This window comes from Brassica rapa, chromosome A05 (genome assembly GCF_000309985.2).
Source record: "Brassica rapa cultivar Chiifu-401-42 chromosome A05, CAAS_Brap_v3.01, whole genome shotgun sequence".
Taxonomy (NCBI): Eukaryota; Viridiplantae; Streptophyta; class Magnoliopsida; order Brassicales; family Brassicaceae; genus Brassica; species Brassica rapa.
This window is the reverse complement of record NC_024799.2, coordinates 12015504-12038489: the sequence shown is the minus strand read 5'-3', so window position 1 is coordinate 12038489 and position 22986 is coordinate 12015504. Positions and strand designations below refer to the sequence as shown.

At 33.0% G+C, this 22986-nt stretch overlaps 1 protein-coding gene and 1 pseudogene across 1 annotated transcript; both read left to right on the top strand.

The window, feature by feature from the left end:
- Positions 1-7883: 7883 nt before the first annotated feature.
- LOC117134193 (serine/threonine-protein kinase TOR-like) lies at positions 7884-9245 on the top strand. Its single transcript, XM_033292156.1, has 3 exons — positions 7884-8205; positions 8335-8349; positions 8472-9245. The coding sequence occupies exons 1-3, from the start codon at positions 7961-7963 to the stop codon at positions 8542-8544; spliced, it is 333 nt and encodes a 110-aa protein (XP_033148047.1). The 5' UTR covers positions 7884-7960; the 3' UTR covers positions 8545-9245.
- Positions 9246-14278: 5033 nt separating this feature from the next.
- Positions 14279-18691, top strand: LOC117134288 (annotated as a pseudogene).
- Positions 18692-22986: the final 4295 nt, after the last annotated feature.

Here is a 22986-nt window from a genome sequence, read left to right as displayed (position 1 = left end):
TCTGGACGTGAGGTCACTCTGACAAATGTGAAGCATGTGCCAGACATGAGGAAGAACCTGGTCTCGGGAACCTTGCTCAGCAAGAATGGATTCGCCACAAGCTTTGAGGCAGATAAGCTCGTGATTAGGAAGAATGGGATGTATTTGGGAAGGGGATATGTTAAGGGTGGACTTGTCAAGTTGAATGTAATGACAGTCACTCCAAAAGTTGTAGCTCCAAAAGTTTCAATGAATAAGAATGAGCCAGTTGCTTATTTGGTTGAGTCTTTTAATATATGGCATGAAAGATTAGGCCATGTAAACTACAAGTCTATACAAAGATTAATGAATTTAAATCTAATTCCTAAATGCAAAACAAGTAAACAAAAATGTGAAGTATGCGTACAGGCTAAGCTCACAAAAACGCCATCACCTCGTGTTGAAAGAACTAATAAACCTCTAGATTTAATTCACACTGATTTATGTGATTTAAAATACTTACAAACTAGAGGTGGTAAAAAGTACTTTGTGACCTTCATAGATGACTGCACAAAATATTGTTATGTTTATATATTACATAGCAAAGATGAAACCTTGGAAAAATTTAAAGAATTTAAACTCGAGGTCGAGAATCAGCTTAAAACAACTATTAAAGTAGTTAGAAGCGACAGAGGAGGCGAGTATGATGGTCCGTTCAATGCATTCTGTAAAGAACATGGAATAATCCATCAAACTACAGCTCCTTACTCACAAGAATCTAATGGAGTTGCTGAACGCAAAAATCGAACTCTAAAAGAGATGATGAATGCTATGTTGCAGGAATCTGGGTTACCCCAGAACATGTGGGGGAAGCGTTGCTTACCACTAATTATATCCTCAACAAGATTCCACACAAAGTAACTGGCAAAACTCCAGATGAATTATGGAAAGCTAATTTACCTTCGTATAAATACCTCAAAGTGTGGGGGTGCCTGGCAAAAGTTGCGGTGCCGCCACCAAAGAAGGTCACTATTGGACCTAAAACAGTGGATTGCATCTTCATCGGATATGCACATAACAGTAATGCTTATCGTTTTCTGGTACATAAATCTGAAATATCAGACATTCATGAAAATACAGTCATGGAATCAAGAAATGCATCTTTCTTCGAAAATATTTTTCCATATAAGGAAAAACAAGGTTCAAAACGAACTCAAGAAGAAAGAGACAATGACAAAAACTCAGAAACTGAGACAAACGTCGAGATTTCTATAAATGATATTTCAGAAAATGGAGAAAAAGATGAACCTCGAAGGAGCAAAAGAGCTTGGAAAGAAAAATCTTTTGGAGAAGATTTCCTAATGGCATTTTTAGTAGAAAATATTCCAAAAACGTTGGCAGAAGCCATGGCTTCACCAGAAGCTCCATTTTGGAATGAAGCTGTCAGAAGTGAGTTTGATTCGATCATGCAAAATTATACTTATTACATAACGAATTTACCACCTGGCTGCAAAGCATTAGGGAATAAATGGATAATAACACGAAAACCTGGTGGAAAATACAAGTCTAGGCTTGTAGTTCAAGGATTCCGACAAAAGGAAGGCCTTGACTATTTTGATACATATTCTCCAGTGACGAGAATAACATCAATAAGACTGATGATAGCTATCGCAGCCTTAAGAGACTTAGAAATCCATCAAATGGATGTAAAAACTGCTTTTCTAAATGGTGATTTAGAAGAGGAAATTTACATGAAACAACCTGAAGGTTTTGTCATTCCCGGACAGGAAAACAGAGTATGTCGACTTGTAAAGTCACTTTATGGGCTTAAACAAGCTCCTAAACAATGGCACGAAAAATTTGACAACAATGATGTCAAATGGTTTCAAAATAAATGAATGTGACAAATGCATATACTACAAAACTACCAAAAATGCGTATGTTTTGCTATGCCTATATGTAGATGATATGCTCATTATTGGAAGCAATAAAGACATTATCAATCAAACAAAAAATATGCTCAAAGGGACATTTGAGATGAAAGACTTGGGATTAGTAGATGTAATTCTCGGGGTTAAAGTCACAAGAAATTCAAATGGAATTATCTTAACCCAATCTCATTATGCTCAAACAATATTAGAGAGATTTAAAAATTACTCTAATAGTACGGCAAAAACTCCGTTAGATCCCCAAATGCACTTGACGAAGAATTCAGGTGAGGCAGTTTCACAAAATGAGTATGCACGTGTGATCGGAAGTCTCATGTACTTGACAAATTGTACTAGGCCGGATCTGGCGCATGCAGTAAACGTACTTAGTCGATATACCAGTAATCCAGGTCATACACACTGGAAAGCTATAACGAGGGTACTCAATTACTTGCGCTACACCAAAGATTTTGGGCTTCACTATGGTAAAGAACCAGCAGTTTTGGAAGGATACAGTGATGCTAACTGGATATCAGATTCTAAAAACTCAAAATCCACGAGTGGATATGTCTTTACACTAGGAGGAGCAGCAATATCATGGAAATCTACCAAACAAACAGTGTTAGCCAGATCTACCATGGAATCTGAGTTCATAGCTTTAGACAAAGCAGCAGAAGAAGCTGAATGGCTTAGAAATTTTTTGGAAGATATTCCTATGTGGGAGAAACCTGTGCCAGCTATACGCATACATTGTGATAGTCAATCAGCAATAGCTCGGGCTCAGAATAATCTCTACAATGGTAAATCTTGTCACATCAGAAGACGACATAAAACCATTAGACAACTTATCTCAACTGGTGTAATTACAATAGACTACATCAAATCGAGATGTTGTTGCTAAATCATCAAAAGGAATGGGTTTAAAGCCTATAACGAATGAGGATGCTTGATTGCAACCCTACCTATCATGACTGGAGATCCCAAGACGTAGGTTCAAAGGGAAAACAAAATCAAACAGAATCTAACCAAAGCACTTGAGACAAGTAGTTTCTTCCCAGCTCCTAAGATGATAAAAGTGCTAACAAATGTGAGAAGGATAAGCATAAGCTTTTAATGATTCCATAGCTTCTTAAGCGGAGTATTACTTAATACTTTTCATGGTCAATCACCTAATGAGTGTGAAATGAGGCCGTTTCTAGGAGAATGAATGCAAGGCTATATTCTCTAAGTTCACTCATGAAAACCAGGAATAGTTCAGGGCCACAATGAACACAATAGAGAACTAAGTTCTACGAGAAAATGAAGCTGCGTTATGCATGTTGTCTCGGTTTACATAAAACACTGGTTGGTTCAAGACATCATGTTCACCTTCTGGTAAAGTAAACCCGACAGATATTAACTATGAGTGGTTCAAAGCTTAAAAATGCCACCAACTCAAACACAGTGAATTTTTCGCAAACACTCTCGATAAGTCTGTCTAGTCTAGTCAGTATTAGAATAAGTATAGTTTTTTAGAGTATATCGAGTCTGCATCTAGTCTGCATATGTTTAGAGTCATTTCTATTCATGTGGGGGATTGTTGGGCCTAATTATTAAGCTTATTAGCTCAAATAATGAAAGGCAAATGTGAAAAGGAAATAGGCTTACGAGCTCTTTGTAAAAAGCCATGTTGGCATTAATGAAAGGAAATAAGAGAGTCCCACATCGATTAAAACTTGAGAAGTTGTGATGTATATATATGGTATCACACTCTCCTTGGATTAAACGGCTCAGAGGAAGAGAGAGATCTCCACGCGCGCGCCGCCGTCGCCATCCGGCCGGCTCGGCTCGGCGTGGGCGTGGGCGTGGGCTTGGGCTTGGGCTTGGGTGGAGGGCCTTTGGCCCGATAAGAATTATTCTTTTTGGACCAAGTTAAGCTCAACGCTTTGCCATTTTATTTCTAAAAAACAGCATGACATTTGTGTATAAACGACATGTAGTTCGTTTAAAAATAACACGAAGTTTATCTGTTCGAAATGGATCAGAACGAGTCAACAAGAGAGAAACTTGCGGAGAAAGCTGCTCAACATTCCACTCCGAGATCTTTGCGAGATTTTCGGAAAAAACGTTCGCAACAGTTTCGAAAAACCGCTCCTAGTCTTCTCTTTAAATACGGACTCTCCTCTTCTCATTTTCTTCAACTTTTTCACATCGAAACCAGCATCAAAATTCCCTTAGCGTAAGTCATAAAAACGAGAGTGTTTCGTAGAGTTTATAGTTCGATAGGGCGATCACGAGTGAGGCGTGATTCGTCTGCCATGGTTGTATCCTGGGACTCTATATTCGTACAGTCCCGTCTCACTAACGGAGCAAATATTTTGAGTTAAGGAAAGAGATCATATCTCGCCTCCATGTTTGTTGCGAATACGATTTCTTATCGTTCTCGTATTAGTTTTCTATATTCGTCTATTTCCTTAACTTCGCTTTTATTATATCGTTTACATCAGTCCGGTTTACCGGCTTCTACATTAGCTACTTGCATTGTCTGGATTGATTCTCTTTCTCACATTTTCCCATTTTCTTATTTAAATGGCCATGTTTCTTCTCAATGTGAATTGAATGTTTTTAGATTCTGACGAGGGAACTCTCAAGTGTGCCACATTCTCAGTCTGACATGATGGCTAGTATGGTATCTAGCAAGGGAGAAAATGTTCCACTTCTTGCACGTGTAAATCTCAAATTGGGAACATGGCAGTGGGCACTTTCTCCCGGATTGAATGATGGGTCTATTCAAGGTGAATATTAGTTACTTTTAACTGTGTAAGTGTAGTCAAACTAGTTCTGACCATAACATTCTGGTGACAATCTAATACTCTTTTTTCAGAAATTCTTGATGCCTTTAGCAAATCTACCATCTATGCTCCTAAATGGGCTAAGGCATGGCACACATGGGGGTTATTCAATACGGCAGTGATGTCTCATTACATATCAAAAGGTCAAATTGCTTCTCAGTTTGTTGCTGCTGCAGTCACTGGATGATACTTCCATTCTATAGCATGTGCAGCGAATGCCAAAGGAGTTGATGATAGTTTACAGGTTAAGTGTGCATACTTTCATGGATTCCATGTTTCACATACCAAACCCGTGTCTTTCTTTTCTTCGCCTTGTTATGCCACATAGATTAAGTTTCATCTCTGATATTTGTTGAAGTAGGAGTTTTTTTGCAACACTAGTCTTTCCTTATTTTCTGTTTTTCGTTTGCATATAAAAACAAAATGTCTTTTTTTTCTGATAAAACATTAATGGTTTATGTATGAGCCTAACCTTTGAGATCTCTAATATGCTCTTTGGGAGTTTGATCGAAGCTTTGTTTGCTTAGATTGACGTTTACTCTGGTGTTGAATCTACTTAAACAAACATTTTAAGGGTAAACGTTGTTAGCCAACAGTGAATTATTGACTAGAGTATATGGTCTCTTTTAAGAATGTAAAGTCGGGATATACTGTTGGCTTATATCTTAAAAAATGTCTGCATCAGGAGACATTTTTATTTATTTCATTTGTTTGCCTTAAGATCTAAGTTGCTTTTGTTGAAATATTTGAGAACATAACATTGAAGGAATGCTGAAAGTACTTGAGCCATTACATGAGATGCTTGAAGAAGGTGCAAGAAAGGACAACGTGACCATACAAGAGAGAGCATTTATAGAGGTAGTGCCATTTTCAGTCCTGGTTTTCCAACCTTGGGTATAACATAGTGTTTTTCTTACAGGTTACATGCCATTAGCTGTGTCGCCACGGTATCCGTGATTTAATCTTTCTTTCTCTAGCACAGAACTGTACAGCACTCCAGCATCTAGTTTTGTTTTTTCCATGTAACCCGTGGTCATTTTTTCTGGGGTTTTAAGAATTTAAGTCAACCAGGTGACCATGATAAAATTTGAGGTTTAGGGTGTGGAGTATTTGTTTTCATATATTTTTGTAAAGGCTATATGCGAAACTGGATGGTGTTTGTTCGTATCAGCAACTGAAGTTGGTGTGTTGTTGATGCAGGCATACCGTCACGAACTACTAGAGGCATATGAATGTTGTATCAATTACAAGAGAACTGGAAAAGATGCTGAACTTACACAGGTGACGAAAAATTTGAAACAAAATTTCAGATGTGTTCTTGGCCTTTATCTCAGGAAAGGGGCATAACGACATGTTTGTCATTTTCAATTGTTTTCAAACGGATTGACAAACAGCTTGCCAGCCTCACGACATTGGATTTGGAGGTAAAGATTCTCTATTTCTTTGGTTCTCTCGTCTCTTTTTTACTTTATAATCAAACTGTCACATTACATGGTGGATAGTTTGTGTCTCCTGAATTGCTGCTGTGTCGTGACTTGGAGCTAGCTGTTCCTGGAACATACCGTGCGGGTAACATTTTGAACTACAGTTTGTCTGAGCTGATTTACGGTTTTAACCTAGGATTCGGTGCTTAGATCACTGCTTTGGTTTTATTTAAATAGATGCCCCCGTTGTGACGATAGCATCGTTTCCTCGTCAACTTCTTGTCATAACATCTAAACAACGACCACGGAAATTGACTATTCACGGAAATGACGGTGAGGACTATGCCTTTTTATTAAAGGGACATGAAGATCTAAGGCAAGATGAGCGTGTTATGCAGGTGATTTTCAAAAAAAAAAAAAAAAAAAGTTGTTCAGTTATTGTGTTAACTACAAGATAACACTTTGCTCTATTGTGTTTCAGCTTTTTGGTTTGGTGAACACTTTGCTCGAGAATTCCAGAAAAACAGCAGAAAAAGATTTGTCCATCCAACGGTATTCTGTAATACCATTAGTGGACTCATTGGATGGGTTCCCAACTGCGATACCCTTCACCATCTTATTCGAGAATACAGAGATGCACGAAAGGTTTGTCTTTTTATTCATGAAGGTTTTCACTCTTGAAAGTTTCTGTTGATTCTTACACATGCCTTTTCTTATTTCCAGATCATCCTTAATCAAGAACACAAACATATGTTGAGTTTTGCTCCAAACTACGGCAATCTACCGCTCATAGCAAAGATTGAAGTATTTGAGTACGCTCTAGAAAACACAGAGGGAAATGATCTGTCCAGGGTACTTAATCTAGCTTTAACTTCTAGTAGTGTTCTCTTGGCTAAAGTAACTAATCTGGAATACGAAATTGCTTTGTTTCTCCTTCTTGGTAGGTTATGTGGTTAAAAAGTCGCTCGTCAGAGGTATGGCTGGAGAGAAGAACCAACGATACTAGAAGTTTAGCCGTTATGAGTATGGTATGTGGTTGCTTTCATCATTTGTTCACCACTTGTGTAGCGTCAATGTAGATTTTTTACTCATGTTTGACTTGCACTTTAAATGAACTTCTCTCGTATCAGGTTGGTTATATTTTTGGGTTAGGTGATCGACAACCAAGTAACCTTATGCTAGATAGATACAGGTACATAAAAATAAAGAAAAGGGTTTATATTGCTTAAAACATCCAACTATACTTCTGTTTCTTTATCAATGGTTTCAATTTTGCAGTGGGAAAATCTTGCATATTGATTTCGGAGATTGTTTTGAGGCGTCTATGAATAGAGAGAAGTTTCCTGAAAAGGTACTATCTTATAATGTTTTCCTCATAAGACTTGTTTGACGATATGAGGAGAGAGCTTTATTGTCTTAAACAACACTATGTTAGGTTCCATTCCGTCTGACAAGAATGCTTGTCAAAGCAATGGAAGTAAGTGGCATCAAAGGAAATTTCCGGTCGACATGCCAAAATGTTATACAAGTTCTCAGAACCAACAAAGACAGTGTAATGGCGATGATGGAGGCGTTTGTGCATGATCCTTTAATCAATTGGCGTCTTTTTAATTTCAATGAAGTCCCTCAACTAGCCCTACTCGGTAACAACAATCCCAATGGTTCTGCTAATGTTGAACCTGAGGAAGTAGATGAAGATCCCGCTGATGTAGACCTTCCTCAGCCTTAAAGGAGTACTCGAGAGAAGGAAATTCTTCAGGTTTCTTTTTAATTCTTTTGTTGATGATTTGATTCTTGGATTGTATTTCAGGCTGTGAATATGCTTGGAGATGCAAACGAGGTATTGAACGAACGTGCAGTAGTTGTAATGGCTCGTATGAGTCATAAGCTTACGGGCCGTGATTTCTCTACGTCTGCGGTTCCAAGCAATCCCACTGCTGATCACAATAACTTGCTCGGAGGAGATTCTCATGAAGTCGAACATGGTTTGTCTGTGAAAGTTCAGGTTCAAAAGCTAATCGATCAAGCTACTTCCCATGAAAATATCTGTCAAAATTATGTCGGGTATGTTCTTCTCCACTCTTGTGCTTATCTGTTTTCATTTGCACAAGTTTGGTTCGTGAGATATGTTTTAAGTCATTTCCAATGGTTCGATGCAAAAATGTGAACAAATTTTCTTGTTTTTGTTTGCAGGTGGTGCCCTTTCTGGTGAGAAGGATCATCTGTTCTGTTTATTGTAAATAGGCTTTGTAAAATTTCGACTAAGTTGCATTTTTTGGATTTAATTCGATGATAAACTATGGTCTTTTTTTATGTAAATAATGTGTTAGGTCGATTTGGAGTTTCGTTATCGTTTATAATAGGGCTTTGGAAACTTGTTGCTGCCGGCTTAGTTCCCGGTGATATCCTATAGTACCGTCGGCTTTTGTATCTTTGTCATGTGTTTCAGTCAAAATATTCTGAAATGAAAAAAATAAAAATAATAATAGTGTGTTAGAATTCCTAGTCATATGTACATATGTTCAGTCAAAGTGGAAAAGTTGTTTCGACAACAATCAACACGCCATATATTTTTCAAAATTTTGGTGTGAACAGAATCAAGCATAAAGTAAGTTAAATTATTTCAAAGCTCTCATTGATCTAAAGGACGTAAAAGTAAGCAGTTTCCTTATATATGTAAACAGTTTCTCTTTGTGTAGATTGATGTTTCTCTTTCTGTCCTATGGAAGCGCATAGGTCCTGCAATGTTAATTGCTGTGCATAATGGAAAATCTTTTTTACAAACAATCAACCACTATTAAAATCTTTTTTTACAAACAATCAATCTTTTTTAACCGAACCGAAAACCAAAAATGTCGGTTCGGTTCGGTTCGGCTGGTTCGGTTCGGGGCAAAGTCGCAGGGCTAGTTACCTCAGAAAACTCACGGCTAAACAAAAAATGCACGATTTAACTAAGTTAAAATCACGATTTAAAATAGACACGATCTAGTTAGAAAATAACACATGGGTACATTACGCACAGTTTAATCACGAAATAACAGTGGATATTAATCTAACCACGACTTTCCCATGTTATTTCCGTGGCTATAGCTTTTACCCGGAGGCACGAATCTGAAAAATATAGAAAATACTTAAATTTATAAAACATAAAATAATAGTTTAGATATGTATATTTTTATGTTTAATATAATATAGAAAACATTTACTTTAGTTTTTATTTTTATTTGACATAAAAATATCAAAAATAATTTAGAATATTTATAATTTTTGTAACAAGTTAAGAGTTATGACATCTAAAATAATTCAAGACATAAAATTTATAAATATTTAAATGTCTAATGTGAATAATAAATTAAACTTCAAATCCAAAATAAAACAAGAGCAAAACATATATTATACTAAATTATCGATATCAAAAATAAATTAACACCAAATCATATCAATTAATTTTGGTTTTCTCTACCATCATTCACCTTATTTTCTTTAGGTGGCATACTGAAATCTTCATCAAAACCTAAAAATCACAAATATAAAACTGAAAAATGAAAATCTAACTTCTTAATTAGAAATTTAGAATATAAAAAACAATCTAAAAACATAATTAAAAACTTAAAAAGGTAAAAAATATTCATTAGTTCAACTGGTGGTTCAACCGGTATCGGGTTTCTGGTTTTAGTAGGTCTTCACAGGTTTTTGGGTTTTTAAATATTGGGTTTTTTTAAAAAAAAACCTGATTTTTTTTGGGACACCGGTTTACCGGTTCAACAGCGGATCCGGGTCGGGTTTCAAAACACTGATTATATATAATAGAACTAATTTATTTATTAACTCACGATTCATCTGCGATTGATCCACTAACTCCATAAATCATCCGGTTCAGTGTTCGGATCGGGTTTAAAAACATTGGCTACTACTTTATGATAAAATCAGGTGGTTGAGAGTGTCAAAAAGAGATAAATTTTGAAAACGAAATCCCAAGAAAAGAAAACCCAAATGGTTGGGAAACTGCCTAGGAGTAAATGATTAAGAGAGTTTTCGTGTATACCGTATTAAATTTATATAAGTGAAAAACATTAAATTTTCTGAGTTTGTGATTTTTGTGCAAATATAATTCTCGTCAAATCTGCAACTCTCGTCAAAGATTATCATTGAAACAATGGTATTAAATGTATCAATGGAACTTTATAATTATTTGCACCAAATATCTGACTATTCGTTGAGAGTGAGTTACAAAACATTCCTTAAATGAACAAAAGGTTAATAATGGGTGAATTTGCTGAATATTCATAAGAGGCAAAAAAAAAAATGAAAAATATAGCCATTATACAATAATTCAAGATGGATGGGACAATTTGTGCAAAACATGACCAAAATCTTCTTTCAGGCGCGTGCGCTTAATGTTGAAATGCATAAGATAAAATTATCATAGTATACTACACACTATTTAGTATAGGCACACGAATCATTTCACTCTAATTATACTATATTTCATTTAGAATAGTATGGCAATTGATGTTGGTTACCAACATAATAAAACACAACCAAATAAACCTTAAACCCGCTACCCAAACCCAAACTCTAAACACTAAACTCTAAACTCAAACTATAAACTCTAAACCCAAACGATAGACCCTTAAACCCTAAACCCAAACCGTATACCCTAAACCCAAACCCTAACCCAAATTCTTAACCCAACCGTAAACCATACCGGATCTACCTAAACCTTAAACCATAAACCCAAACCCTAAACACAAATTCTTAACCCAAACCATAGACCCAAACGGAGCTACCTAAACCCTAAACACCTCTAAACCCAAACCGTAAACCCTTAACCCAAACCCTAAACCCAAATTGTAAAACCAAACCATCGCCCATAACAAAGCTACCTAAACCCTAACCTTGAAGGTCTAAACCCTAAACCCAAACTGTAGACCCTAAACCCAAACCCTAAACAAAAACCTCCCTAAACCCAAACTCTAAACCCTAAACCCAAACCGTAAACCCTTAACCAAAACCCTAAACTCAAATTGTAAAACCAAACCATCGTCCATAACGGAGATACATAAACCCTAACCTTGAAGGTCTAAAATATACTATATTTCATTTAGAATAGTATGGCAATTGATGATAGTTACTATATTGATGAATGGGAAAAGGAGGAATGTGAAAAGGAGGAATGGGAAAAGGAGGAACGGAAGTAGGAATGGAGGGGAGGAGGAGGAAGGAGGAAAGATAGAAGTATGGAGGAAAGGAAGTAGGAATGGAGAGAGAGACCGAGGAAGGGAGGAGAGGAGAGAAAGAGTAGGAGGGAGTGTAAGAGTGAAAGCGACATAAGAGGAAACTATACTATTTTGATGGCATGTTCACCAAAGAAGAGAACATATATGCACACATGTCCATGTATGGGAAAAGGCTGGCATACGACTATACTATATTCAATATAGTATGTAATATCAGATTTGCGTTTTTATCCAAACAAGCCGAACAAAATTAAACAGAGGGGAAATCAGCAACTAGGTTACTAAAGGCATTAGTTTGGGTTAAATGTGGAGTCTTCAACTGCGTACGTCCTAACTGTAAGTGTGTCTTCCGTGTGACTATACTGTTTAGTACTTTCATATAGTATATGAGATCAAACTTGTACTCTTTAACTTTTTTCAGAAAGTACGTTTTTTGTCGTTTTGCTGTTAACTCATTCTAACCAGATCTAAAATCTAAATGGTGATTTTGATTTCAGATAACACACAAAAGATCAGATTGCTTAGACACTGATGATATGTCCACGATAAATATTAATTCAAAAGACACTGTGGGAAAAGGTAAAGAGATCACAAGTAGCGGCGGCGGTGGTAGGAAAGAAAACAATAGAGATGGTGGCAACCATGGTGGAAAAGGTGATGGTGGTGAAGAAGAAAATATGTGGTGCGCGCGTGTGTTATCAAGGGTAAAAATGCAATTAATATATAATATACACAAAATATCGTAGCCAAGGTAATGTTATGGATATAAACTTTATTTTTATTTTCCTTATGTATATGCGTTGCAATTCCCCTTAAATAATAGACTTCAATACTATTATTAGTTTTGACAATTCCTTTATATTAAATGAGAATCATTGTAATAAATACATTTACCTTATAATAGACCTATGAGAGCCTCACAATAATTTGATAATAAGTATGCTAACACGTTCATATTATACTAGGAGTTTTCATGCGCCATGCGCAGAAATAGTAATTTTTAACATAACATTTTTTATTTCAAAAGAAAATTTTGATTTATATTTCAACATTATTAATTTATATTTTAACTTCAATAGTTATAAAAAATCATAAACGTACTTTTGCAATCTTATTTCTTTTGATTTGGTATAACTATTTAAATTTGATTTTATTTAAATTTTTATAAAAACAAAATTAGATTTTATAAAAATTATTTTAATTATATTATTGTGTTTTATATTATTTATTGTATATATATGTATATATATATATATATATATATATATATCCATCTAATTTTAAATATATACATATATAGATATATATTTATTTACATATAAATATATATTCTAATAAATTTGAGACTTTCTTGTTTTAGTTAAACTGAAAAATATTTTTGAACAGATAAATTTAAATAATGTTTAAATATTTAACTATCAAATTTTTTTTATTTTAATGTTACTTTATTTAATTTATTTTTATTAATGTGAGATATATATATACATATATATATTATTATTTTAATTGTTATATATGAATTATTAATATATTTAATAGTTTACCATAAATAAATATTTATATGGAAAATTGACATTAATGATGATATATGAGTTATTTTTATTACCATATTTAAAATCAATGCAATTTTTTTAAATTTTTATTAGAAAATTTTACATCTTACAATTAATATGATGCCATGTCACTATTTTCTAAAACCATGTCATCTATTTTAAGTGTCATGTCATCATTTTTCAGCGAAAATTATTGTAGTCACGACATGTGTATAAATCACTTCGCATATATAGTCTAGGGGATTCATAAATATGTTCACACTATATATTTTGTATTTTTTAAATATAAAACTCACATGCATGGTTTCAATAAAACTTTGGATTTTTCTGTTCGAATCAAAATAAATAACGAATCAAAAGCTAACTATATATATATATACATATATATTATTTTATTGTTTTCGGATAAAGTTGGGAAAATATTTATAAATTTTGATTTGATTCGTTATCCGTTTTGATTTGAATCAAAAAATATGGATATCCGTAACTCTACAAAGCAAATCAAATACTAAAATACAATACAAAAAAAAACAGATCACAAATACCAATATTTTTAGGAACGAATATCTAATTCAATCTGTTATATGCATATATATACATATATGTACAGCATTGTATATATATATATAACATATATATATATATTATAGTTTATATAAGTTTTACAATATTTTTATGAATTAAATTTATTATATTAGGTATTAAAATTTTAAAAGTTAAATAATATTTTATTTTTGTAATAAAATGTTATTATTAAAATTTTCAATTATGTTTAAATTTTTATTTTATCTACGGATCAAATCGGATATTCTTTAAAATTCTAAATCATTTCGGATATCAGAGTCACCGACTATCCAGGTGGCTAAGGATTGAATCGACATGAATGCCTCCAAATAACCGGATATTCGATATGTGTCCACCTCTATTTACGGATACAATTTATTTTTCTGTATATGAAAAAAATTCACTAATGTCAAGGCCTTTTTAATTTTTAATTAATTTTAATTTTATCTTTCATGTATTATTTTGAATAAAAAAGTCATTTAATATTAATTAACAATATCTTATATATTTGTCAACAATTTTTATATACTTTTACATACACATACATGCGCACCTTGATGTGAGCACCTTGTAACTAAGTATTTACCACAACTGAAGTATCTATTTTTTTGGAAGTTAAAATATTTTTTTCTTAATGGTTCTTTCACTACCGACCAAATTGTAGTGAATGATTTGTCTTAATAATTTTCTTTTCTTTTTCTTGAACTATTATCCGTTTAGAAACTATGATATGAAACCATTGGTTCGACATGACGATTATCTAAAATTCATAACATGAAAATAAACAAATAATAGTAATTTTTTAGTTTTACCAAAAAAAACTAAAAAATCAAACATTCTAATCGAATAAACAAAAATAAATATTAATTTAAAATAATAGTTATATTTTAAGAGATTAAAAACCAAAAGACAATTTAAAACCGAACCGATATCCAAATTAAACAGATTTAATGTATTTTTATTAAAAATAACAAAACTAATAATCACATCTCGCGCAATCCGTAGATTATTACCTAGTCGATTATTAATGAACGAACACTCGTAAACCAACCACACTAAATGTTCCCTATAAGTACATTATACATCCATTAAGCTATTGGTACAAAAAAAATGATAGGCTCATACTATAATTTCAGTTTCTATCTTCCTATCGCTCTTCTTCTCTTCTCCTATGCAAAGTTATTAAGCACTTCTGCATCTCTAACACCGGACCTGTGCGATCCAGATGAAAGAGTTTTGCTTCTCAAGCTGAAGGCTGAGTTCAAAATTTGGAAGTCTGGTGAGTTTAACGACTACTTTGGTGACTCTGTGACAATTTATGATGACACGGTGGTGAACGTTAAGTCTTACCCAAAGACCAAATCATGGGGGAATAGCACGGAGTGTTGTAGTTGGAAAGGTGTCACATGCCATACAAAGTCAGGAAAGGTAATTGGTCTCGATCTAAGTTGCAGCTATCTTTATGGCCGTCTCGAACCGAATTCCAGTTTGTTTAGACTGATACATCTCAAAACTTTGAACCTTGCTTGCAATAATTTCACTTTTTCTCCAATCCCTCATAAGTTCAACAATCTCATGTTGCTAGAAACACTAAATCTCTCTGGATCTTCATTGAAAGGTCCAATACCAACAGAAATTCTCCAACTCACCAATTTGGTGTCTCTCGATCTTTCTTCTTTTTCCTATATTTCTTATCTTTTACCTCCTCCAAGTTGGCTGTTCATTGAAAACCCACCATATTTTCTCCATCTACTTGCTAGTAACCTTAAGAACCTTAGAGCCTTGGATATGAGCTTTGTAAACATATCTTCAAAAATCCCCCACGAGTTTTCAAAGATGCAATCTCTGAGATGGCTACATCTTCAGAACTGCTACCTGGATGGAGAATTTCCAAGCAGTATTTTTCTGATACCAAACTTACAGTCCATTATCCTGAGTCACAACCCAAATCTGAGAGGCAAACTTCCTGTTTTTCGTAGAAACAACTCTATGAAAGTCATGGAGTTTTTTATGACATCTTTCTCAAGTGTCATACCTGATTCCATCGGCAACCTTAAACATTTAGTTTCTTTGACACTTGATTCGTCCAAACTACTCAGGCTCTCTCTTTAACTGGTGAAATCCCATCTTCCATTGGCAATCTAAAACAGTTGATCACGTTTGAGGTTGCCAATAATCACCTCACCGGAAACATTCCATCTGCAATCTTCAACTTAACCAAACTACTCAGGCTCTCTCTCGATTCAAACCACTTCATAGGTTCCCTCTCACCTAACATTGGGCAACTCTCCGAACTGGTAGCCGTTGTTGCCCATGATAATCTTTTTACTGGAGCAGTTCCTTCATCCTTGTTCCAAATCTCTTCATTGGAAGAAATTGATTTGGAGAATAACCAACTCAGTGATCTGGTTGGATTCGAGAATTTTTCTCTGTTATCCAATTTAGAATATCTCTACCTTGGGTCTAACAATTTCAGAGACAATAGTCCAGTTGACTTAAATGTCTTCTCTTCTCTCAAGAAGCTAGTACGGCTAGATCTTTCGGGCATCCCTCTTTCAACATCAAACATCACTTCAGATTCTGATTTTTCATCAAATTTCGAGTTTTTGTTCTTGTCAAGCTGCAACATCACTGAGTTTCCTGATTTCATAAGAGACCAGAGAAATCTAATGTCTATATACCTTTCCAACAACAACATCAAAGGTCAAGTACCAGACTGGTTATGGAGATTACAAGAGCTGCGATATCTGGATCTTCATAACAATGGTCTCATCGGAAGTCTTCCTCACATGTGCATGCATGCCAAGCATTTAAGGGTCATTGACGTCAGCCACAACCTATTGGAGGGAAAGCTTCTTCCATCTCTAACCAGTTGTTCTCGTCTGGAAGTTCTTAACTTGGAGAGTAATGCTATCAACGACACATTCCCGTTCCACTTGAATTCCTTGCAGAGCCTAGAAGTTCTTGTCCTCCGATCCAACAAGTTTCATGGCATGTTGCATCACTCCAATGGGGGGGCTTGGTTCGGGTTTCCTGCCTTGAAAATCATTGATGTATCACATAACGATTTCCACGGTACCTTACCATCTGATTACTTCCTCAACTGGACTGCAATATCCACGAATGAAGATAATTCTACGCAACCGGAATACATCGAGGTTCTCTTCAACTACGTTTCTGTTATGTTGATGAGTAAAGGAGTATCAATGGCAATGGAACGTGTCCTCACAATCTACACAATCATTGATTTTTCTGGAAACAGAATCCATGGACAAGTTCCTGAATCCATTGGACTCTTGCAGGGACTCTATGTTCTCAATCTGTCAAGAAATGCTTTCACAGGACACATCCCATCTTCTTTGGCAAACCTTACTGCACTGGAATCACTGGACCTATCCCAAAACAAGCTTTCTGGTGAGATCCCTCCACAGCTAGGGGACCTCTCGTCTCTTGAGTGGATCAACGTTTCACATAACCAGCTCGTAGGTTCAATACCACAAGGTACACAGTTCCAGCGACAAAACTGCTCTTCCTATGAGGGAAACCCTGGACTTTATGGTCCTTCCCTTAAGCCTGTTTGTGGAGATCCAACATCGCCAGAAACTGAACCACCAGTGCCCGAAGAAGAAGACGAAGACGAAGAAGTGGAAAGGTTGAGTTGGGTAGCAGCAGGGTTCGGCTTTGCACCTGGAATTATAATTGGAGTAACCATCGGATACATCCTGAGGAATCTTGCCAGAAGAAGGCACTGAAGCACTCGTTAGCTTCATCCATCTCATTGCTGTTCTGTTCAATAAAATTATTGCATTTTAGTATCATGGTATTTTTGTTGTATTGCAAGGACACTAGTGATATATAAAACTTTTATCTATAATATTTGAATTAGCAAAACAAGAATCATGTCTACACCTCTCCCTAACTTGGTCAGAGCTTGGCTCAGCCGCCACTAGAGCCCAACTGTTATGACACACACAAGAAACAGAACAAGAGCCCCCCAAGATTTCAAAGGCCCCGGAGAAATCAGCTGATACGCTTGGGCCAAAGGAAGAATCAGATACTGCTGACGTGGCTAGTCCTTTAAAGGCAAGATATGAAGGGAAGGAAGGAGCAAAGAGTCGAATGGAGAAAGAGTCTTTGGCAGTTATGATAGTTGAATAAATACTCTGTATTGTGGTTGGAGAAGACTATCGAAGATCAGAAGTGAGTGAGACGAGAGTCTTGAGGCGATCTCTTAGGAGATTCGTATGCGAGTAACGATGTATTCATGTGTGAGGATCATCGTTATCTCTTGAGGCTTAGATAATCTGTAATCGACATTGTTACGAGGTTTACAAGTAATCGATAAGTTCACCAGCTCAAACTTATCATCAGCACTAAGCAGAACCTACTGAGCATAAAAGAACCCTAAAACAATGAAGAAATATTTAATAGGCAATTGAAATTAGAAACTCGAAACCTTTGGATTTCAAAACAAAACACTGAGAGTCTGAGACTCTGACCCTAAACGATTAGCAATAGGATGATTACTACGCTAATATATTTAATAAGAAAAAACAAATGCTCAAACGTCTTGTGGTCACGTCAGATGTGCCTTTTGCGTGTCCTCAGTTCGAAATCTGCTGGGGTATTTTTATCACTTGTTTAATTGCATGGTATTCGAACCCAGGTTAGCAGTGTAAGCGATTATAAACTTACCGTTGTGCTAGAAAGAACATGTTTTCAGCATTGGAAAAACATGTTATACTTCATCAATTTTAAATAAACTTACCATGTTTTTCTAATTATTTACGATCAATTAACTATTTATATAATCTTATATGGATTATGTTTTATAATTTTACTGTCAAAAAATTGTTAATGAAATTTGAATTCAGCAACTTATTCTCAAACGAAAAGAGTTATGGATTGATGGATTCTTCATGATTCTTTATGTTTATAATAAATATGTTCAAAACAAATTATATAATTTCTAAAAGAGAAAAAGACTAAAGATAGCACCAAAACCAAGTTTCTGTTTCCAAACTAGCACTCAACGCTCAAAATCACAAAAATAGGTTTAGAGTTAAGGGGTGGGGTTTTGGAATTAGGGTTTAAAATTTTATAAAATAAAAAATAAATACTAAAAAATTAAAAATAAAAATAAAATTTAAAAAACAATTCCAAAAAGTATTTTTGAATTATAAAAAGAAAATTTGAAAAAAAATTAAAAAAATTTCAAAAAAAAAAATTTCAAAAAAATTATAAAAAATTTTGAATCTGAAACTATAAAAAAAATTTCTTTTATTTATTTTTGGTTTGTTTATTTAATTTTAAATCAAGGGTATTAGGGATATTTTACTCTTTAATGAATGTCATTTTTGTGACTTTCTCCTTCTAGTTCCATTTTTGAGACAAAAACTCTAAAGGTGCTATTATTGACAATTGCCCTTTCTATAAATGTGTACAAAATTCCTTCTGAATTTTAATGAAAAACTAGGATAAGACATGCGCCTTGCGCAGAGTAAATATATATGTAAATTATTTAAGAAATATCGTACGAAAAAAAATTATATTATTGATCAAATTAATATATTTGGCCCTTAAAAAAATTCAAAAACTTTTTTGTTAATTACATAATTTGTTTACTAATGAACTGATCTCATTTTTAAAAATATTTTAGGTCAAAAAATTATTTATCGCATAAAAACCTAACATTTAGGTCGAAGAATCTCATGCCTACTATTTGGTTACAATGAAACTATGTCAACTCGGTTTTATATCATGATTTAGCAATTTAAAAGTTACTTATGGTTATGAGAAATTTACGTTCACGTGCCAATCCTATTTATCTTTGATATTTTTCTCCTTTTTGTGTCATTTTAGTTATTGCTCGATATAAATATTGATTTTTGAGTTTATTTTCATTTCTTTCTTTTATTATGGCATGGGATTTAGAAAATGTTTAAGATTCAAAATTATTAAAGAGATACATAATTAGGTTAAGATCTGCGTCTTGTGCAGAATAAATACTTATTTTATATTTTTCTGCATAATACGAAATAATAAAATAATAATTATATATTAAATAACTAAGAAATCAGTTACTATTATGTAATAAATTTGCTTGCACATATAAATCAAATGACCGCTCTTGTTTATTCGCAACTATTTTAGAATAAATAATTCAAATTAGTCAATCTTATCTATCGTATATGATAAATAATTAAATTTAAACGATATGAAGTATATATATATATATATTAACATAAAGACCTATTAAAATAAAATTATTTTATGATTTTATTATCATTGTATCTTATTATAGAAAAAAATGTAAACATTGATCACAAAAGTTTATGTGAGACTTTTAACAGTTTTAGTAATTTATACTCGTTTTGAAAAATTCAAAATACAACATATACAAAAAATCTTAATTTTTAAAATACGATTAATGTAGTTGTGTAATTTATTTTAAAGGTAAGAATTAAACAAAAATGATAGAAAGCATACAGATTATTAGCAAATCTTCATTATTTAAAATCATTAATTACTATATATATCATAATCACATTAGGTAATTATGTAGGTTTTATTTTAGGAAATAATATATAATAAATAGCCACCTTGCTTTATTTAATATCATATGATATCATATAGTTGGTCTTAAATATTTCTAGTGAGATATAAAAATCGAATTGAACAAACATGTTTTTCAATTTTAGTGTGAGGCTGACACATATGATTAATTAACTACCTAATTGATTGACACATAAGCAAGGAGTCTTTTTTAATTATTACAAAATTGAGGTTGCATCTTTTCAAATGTTCCTCAATTAATATATAGGGGATAAGTTTCACCAAAAAACTGTTAAGATCCAAAATGTTGCTACATCATTAGAATAATGAAAAATCTATATACCATTAGTTCTATTCTTCTGAGAATAAAATAAATAAATTAATTTTATACAAACAAAATTAAATTTTGGACAGTAAATTTATGAAACATAATCCAATTAGGACTATACTAATAGTTATGAAAAGTGACATAATTATCAAAACAATATTATAAAATTTATTTAATTTTTAAATAAATCATTATTAAAATAATGATATGTTAACTAACTATTTTAGAATATAAATGAAAATTATTTAACTTTTATTTTGAAGAAAATAATGAAAACATTATATTTTTATTTAGTCAATATTTATCTTTATAAAATGTTATAGTTACTAAATAATTTATTCTACAAGTTAACATCCAATTTTGTTTTTTTTTTTTAATGTTGATTTATTTTTTGCCAAAAAAATCATCAACTTTAATAGCCATTTTAGTTATAGTGTTAGTCAACGATTGACTAACGATAGCACTAAAATGATGTGATCAACGAAAGTTTATGATTAAATGGTTTGTCGATAAATTTAAGTGTTTTTTATGAAAAAGTTTGTGTTTTATTTCAATCACATTTAAAAGTTGATGATTTAAATGATATTTTCCTTTTTAAGTTTTGGTACTAGTGTGTTTATATTTGAAAAAGTAATATAAATTAATTTTGATGGCTTTACTTCTGCAACACCTTCAACAATCTTTCTCCATCTTCCTATAGCTTGTTGAATCTGAGTTGAGTTTTGTTGGATTCGAATAAGAGAATACAAAACTTGATTGTGTTTATTTCGAAGCTGTTTTATTAATCAGAAAAGAGTGAGATTACAGAATGTATAAATAAGAGGAAAAACTAGCCAGCGCTCGTTAGAGTTGGCTGGAAAAATACAAGTCGGCGAGAAGAGTAAAGTGTAAAACCATAATTTTTAGCCGTCAGTCTCTGTTGAATTCAAATTTGGATCCTTTCCTTGGTAGCCCTTTTTTATCTTTTTATAAGTGAACCTCATATCCCCTTTGTCCTATGTCGGTTTGCCTTAGCCAGGCTAAGCTTAACGGACCAAGCAAATGGGCTGAGAATTTGGGCTAATGAGCCGAGATCATGTGCCGAGCTCGTAGCGCTGAGTAAAGTTAGGCTGTTTAGCTGAGGACTAGTGTCGAGCTGATGACGCAGAATGGTGTTTAGGAACTATACATTTTTTTGGATCAGATCGGTTTGGATAATGTTGTGTTCGAGTCGAACTTTTATTTTTTTTCATAAAATTCGAAGTGAACCAAATTAGAAATAGTTTAGGTTAATTCGGGTTCAAAGCCAAAAAATCTAAAAAGGCCGAAAATCCCAAGTTTAATCCGAAAAAACAGGTCATTAATATATTCGGGGTATGAATATTTTATTTATAACTTATATTATATATAAATTAATATTTTAAGTATTCTGGTGGCCGTTCGATTTTTGGTTCGATTTTAATGTTTTGAATTTAGAAAAATAAGAATCGTTCGAGTTTTTGTAAATTTCTGTCAAGTTTTTGTTTAGCTTCAGTTTATTTTTCTGGTTTCAGATAATATGTCCACAACTAATGTCTCATTAGTTTCTTATCCTTGTTTAATCTCTATCTCTAAAACATGATCATTTTTTGTTATTATCCTTAGAATACCTAATAATATTCAGAATATTAAACTCATATTTTTATGTTTTTCAAATAAAATAACCCTGAACTTAAAATCTAAATATTGAAATAGTAACAATGAAAATACCTATATATGGCTAAGTCTCTCTCTCTTTAAGCATAACTAGATTCTGACCAGCGCGGTTGCGAGGGATTATTTATAATTTATGTTTTTAGATTACAATTTTATGATTTAATGACATTTTACAAACTTTACTGCCAAATTGCATTTTTTGTTTTCGGTTTGATTCCAGTTTAGTTGCAATGTTTGAATTCCATTTTAAAAAGTAACCGTTCTGTTATTTATAAATTTGGCTTTGGTTTGGGTTGGTTATTTTAGTTTTTGGTTTGGTTCAAATAACAGTCTTAAGAACCTGATAAAATTTCAAGTTGAGTTTGAGTGTCTCGGTATGAATAGGGATATGTAATTTTCGAGTCGATTATGATTTAGGTAGCTATATTTCCGTTTTTTTTCTTGTTTTTTATTTTATTTTATTTTATTTTATTGAATAGTTTTTATACTTTAAATATGTTTAGAAATTCTTTATACTTCAAGATTATATACCAAGTCAGAATATATATATATATATATTAATTACGTACATATATCTTTTAAAGGTAATATGTATATTCTACAGTTGTGATCAAAATAAACCCATATCATTTTGAAACATTAAATATTTTTATTCTAAATAAGGATTAAGTAGCTATATTTTTGGTAAATAAGTTACTATATATTGGTGGTTGATTGAAATTAATTATTTATATTTTAATATGTTTAAGGGACTAATAGGTCTCATACTCATTTGATACCAACATTGTAAATTTAATAAAGTCCATGTAAGATACCTATTCTTGACCTATTCTTGAATATATGCAAGGTATAATCGAAAGAAAATTTAGGGTAGCCTTTCATTTATATTATAGATCTTTTTTCTTATGAAAAGGTAATTATGTTTGTTATA

What these genes read in the sequence shown, in the direction of transcription:
- LOC117134193 (XM_033292156.1), top strand. Translation starts at nt 7,961, where the DNA reads ATGCTTGGAGATGCAAACGAGGTATTGAACGAACGTGCAGTAGTTGTA.